Here is a 3,680-nt window from a genome sequence, read left to right on the forward strand (position 1 = left end):
CGGGTGTGAATTTCAGCCGAAATATCACTGTTCATCCTCTCGTAAATTCCTCCAGATTACCCGAAGCAAACACGGCCATGACACATGCTGAGACAAGTAGTGGGTGCATTTACTCTTGTGGAAACCAAACACACCTACAACTCTCGTGGAACTCGTCTCGCAGTTCAATCTGGGATTTGCTCATGATCCTAGCAATTATCAAGCTCGAAATTTTGCTGAAACTGCCTACTGCAATGCAACCTGACAAGGAAGAAAGCATGAAATCTGCTGGATCTGAAATTGCCCACGTTGCCAACCATCTGAATGCTGAACTGAATAAGAGCATACGCTCGATTCATTCAAAACCTGATTCAGCAGTATCCTCCCCTGCTCTTCCCAGTCAACCAGCATGCACAGATGACTGATCTTACTTGAAAATGCTGGGCGTTGGCAATGATATGTACATCAAACATAGCACAAGGAAATTACAAGGCCCAATGGTAAATCGATCGACGGCAGGAGCTGAGCAACTCTAAATGCAGCTATGGAACTGGTTCACTGGCCACCATCTTCTAGCTCGCAGATTATTCGACGCTTGCTCTATGTGCAGATGTGCTGCTGCTGCTGCATCGCCGGTCCCTGCCCTCCTCCTGCACCCGAGCTCCTCTTCAGGTCCTGGTACATCTCCTCGATCATCGGCTTCCACAGACGAACCCGTGCGTTTATGAACCAATTCGACACCTGCAAACGCAAAAATCATTCAAATCCGTCGCCAAAAAGACTGATGGAATTTTGATCTCTACCTGGTTCCTGGTGAGGCTGCTTCTTGCAGCCAGCACGTCCTTCTCATGGTCCTTGGGATACCTGAGCAGAAGCAGAACACCACTCCGATCATGATCAACAACAATGTCGGATTTGGCAAACGCATTTCAGCATTCGCGCAGCAAGAATCGTGGACAGACGGACGGACTTACGGGTGCAGGAAGTTCTCGAACATCCAGGCCTTGAGCACGGCGACGGACTTCTCCGGCAGGCCGCGCTGGGGCCGCCAGCACTGCTGCTCCGCGCGCCGCAGCTGCTGCGCCGACCAGTGCTTCTGTATGAAGGCCGATTCCCAGCTCCGCTCCACGTCGCCGCCGGCCGCGGTCACCGTCACCGACGACGACGACTCGCCCCAGCAGCTGGCCCTGCTCGCCGCCACCATGATCTCGCCGGCGAGCCGCCACCTCAGGCCGCGGTACATCGCCGACACGGCGCGGTGCGCGAACGGCGCGCAGATGCTGCCGCCGTTGCTGCCAGAAGGCGAGTGCGTCAGCGTGTTGAACTTGGCCGTCGTGCTCTGGATCTCGTCCAAGCATTGGTTGTACTTCTGGTCCATCTGCAGATCATCGTCGAACACAATAAAGATCCAAAATTTGACAGGGTAATTAATTATTAGTGTGAACGAACGAATGGTCACCAGTTGAAGCGTCTTGAGGAGCTTGCTCCGGACCCTCTGAGCCTCTCCCCAGCGCGCGCCGGCGTCGGCCGACGAGGCCACCATGAACCGGTTGGAGCTCACCGCGGACGGCGCGCCGACCGAGCCGCCGTCAACGCCGCTGCACGAGTCGTCGGCCACGTCGGCGACGCCGTCCAGCATGTGGCTCACGACGTCGTTGAGCACCTCCTGGACCACGGCCGCGTACCGGGAGCGCGCCACCACAACGGTGAAGTGCGGCGCCATCCCGGACCGGGAGCGCGCCCGCGGGTGCAGCACCTGCGGGAGCTCGGTCAGCGCGGAGCGGCTCCCTCCCGAGGAGCACTGCTCCGCGGCGTTCAGCGCGCTGTCCGAGGACGAGATGGAGTTGGAGCACAGCGTCAGCGACAGCTTGCTCGCCGGCGCCGCGGACTCGTTGGCGCCACTGCAGGCGACGGCAAGCGGGTAGTGGAACCCGCCTCCCGCTTCGGGGAGCCCGGCCCCGGCGAGGTGGTACGGGTCATGGGCCAACACGGCTACTGGTCCGCCGGCGCTGGTCCAGATACCGTACGGCTTCTTGGACGACGATGGCGGCGACGACCAGACCGCCATGGCCCCCGGTTGGCCGGGGCACCGCAAGCTCGCCGCGACGCGGCTGTCGCTGCCGGGAACGCCGTACACGTCGTCGTCCATCTCCTCCGGCGGCGTCCTCCCGCCGGTACGATCATCCTGCGGTGCTGTGGTGTTGGGGAAGAGCTGGCTGGCGAAGGAGGCCAGCACGATGTTGTTCGCCGCGTAGTGCGCGCCCACCAGGTCCGTCGCCGTCGCAGCGCCGGCGCTGCATACCGCCGCGTCGCCGAGGCCGAACCCGAAGCCGCCGCCGTGGTCAAGAAGCATGCCGGGGTGGAAGTGCGGCACCTCGGCGCTCATAATGCCGCCGCCTCCTCCTCCAAAGCTGCTGCTGCTGTCGGCCATGAAGTAGCCGCAGCTCATGGCGTCCACCCCGATCGGCGAGAACGACGACGGATCACTCGCCATTTGTAGGCCAGCCAGCGAGGGAATCTTGGAAAGTTTGTAGTGATTTCAGCACGCCTACAGACAGCAGCACGGATCAGAACACTGAACAATTTTCCTGTCGGATCAATACTAGGAGTAGCACTTAAAAAGATCCCCATGGTGATTGCGAAATGATTCACTGGGAAGGAAAAGGAGGTTTTGATAACTGCTAGCAGTATCATCATTATTGAAAGGCACATAGAGCCAAACTGAATTCAAGCATATGAATCTAATGGGCGCATGAACAAATGAACTACTGTATGTAACTGCATTGACTGGGTGAATGTGATTATCAGTATGGAGATAAACAGAGAATAATGGCAAGGGACCTCGATGAAACTAAACAAGTAGTAGGGCAATGATTCAGGGGAGGCACAGCAAGCAGAAGCGATAAAATATACTAAGACGAACACAAGAACCAAGGGAGACAGACAGCAAGAGAAAAAAAAAATCAAAACTCTTTGGAAGATTCAACTCCCCATGTAGGAGTACGTCCTGAAATGGAAAGATGAGCACTTCCAAATGGAACGCCTACAAGGAGCAAGACAGCAATTGGGGATGTGGGAGACGCCATCACTTCTCAGGCCGGCAAGCAAGCATGCATGGCGATGGAGATTAAAAGAAAATTGAAGGGGGGAGGCAAAGAACATACAAACATCAAAGCCCCCAGGGAGCAGGAGCAGGTCTCTCTCTCCCGGTCCCGGATCTTGGCGCTGCTGGGTCAGATGTGTTTGGCCTGGGCTTGCTCACAAGTCACAGAACCATGGGAAATATGGAGGGAGGGACCCTGCTTGCTTCTCCCAAGCAGATGCAGCAGCAATGGCAAGATGTTGGCGCCCATACAGGCACACACGCCCATCCTATATACTCCAGTACTGGGGAAACGCAAAAGGACAGTGGCATTGGCATTGACGTGGCATGAGAGTTGATTGCTGAGGCCTGTTCAGTTTAGCTATGCTCAACAACTTGCAAGAAAGGGTGTGAGGGAACAGGATAAGAGGTTTTATGGGGTTTATCACCTCATCTCATGATTGGCCAACCTCAGCTACAGGAAATAAAGAAATTGCTAATCCAAACGCACACTGTTTTGCAATGTATTATAGTACATCCTTCTTGACAAGAACAGAAGATGCATTATGCTATAAAACGAAGTGCAAGTGGTGCGTCATGCACGTGGCTAAATAAGCGT

General features: G+C 55.8%; 1 protein-coding gene across 1 annotated transcript; it reads right to left on the minus strand.

The window, feature by feature from the left end:
* Window positions 1-367: 367 nt before the first annotated feature.
* Window positions 368-3,244, minus strand: LOC136463117 (homeobox protein ATH1-like). The gene is made up of 5 exons (XM_066462148.1): window positions 3,144-3,244; window positions 1,439-2,527; window positions 954-1,357; window positions 783-843; window positions 368-720 (listed from the first exon to the last, which is right to left on the minus strand). The coding sequence occupies exons 2-5, from the start codon at window positions 2,471-2,473 to the stop codon at window positions 580-582; spliced, it is 1,641 nt and encodes a 546-aa protein (XP_066318245.1). The 5' UTR covers window positions 2,474-2,527; window positions 3,144-3,244; the 3' UTR covers window positions 368-579.
* Between the last annotated feature and the right edge of the window lie 436 nt (window positions 3,245-3,680).

The sequence above is a fragment of the Miscanthus floridulus genome, chromosome 7 (assembly GCF_019320115.1).
Source record: "Miscanthus floridulus cultivar M001 chromosome 7, ASM1932011v1, whole genome shotgun sequence".
NCBI classification, from domain to species: domain Eukaryota; kingdom Viridiplantae; phylum Streptophyta; class Magnoliopsida; order Poales; family Poaceae; genus Miscanthus; species Miscanthus floridulus.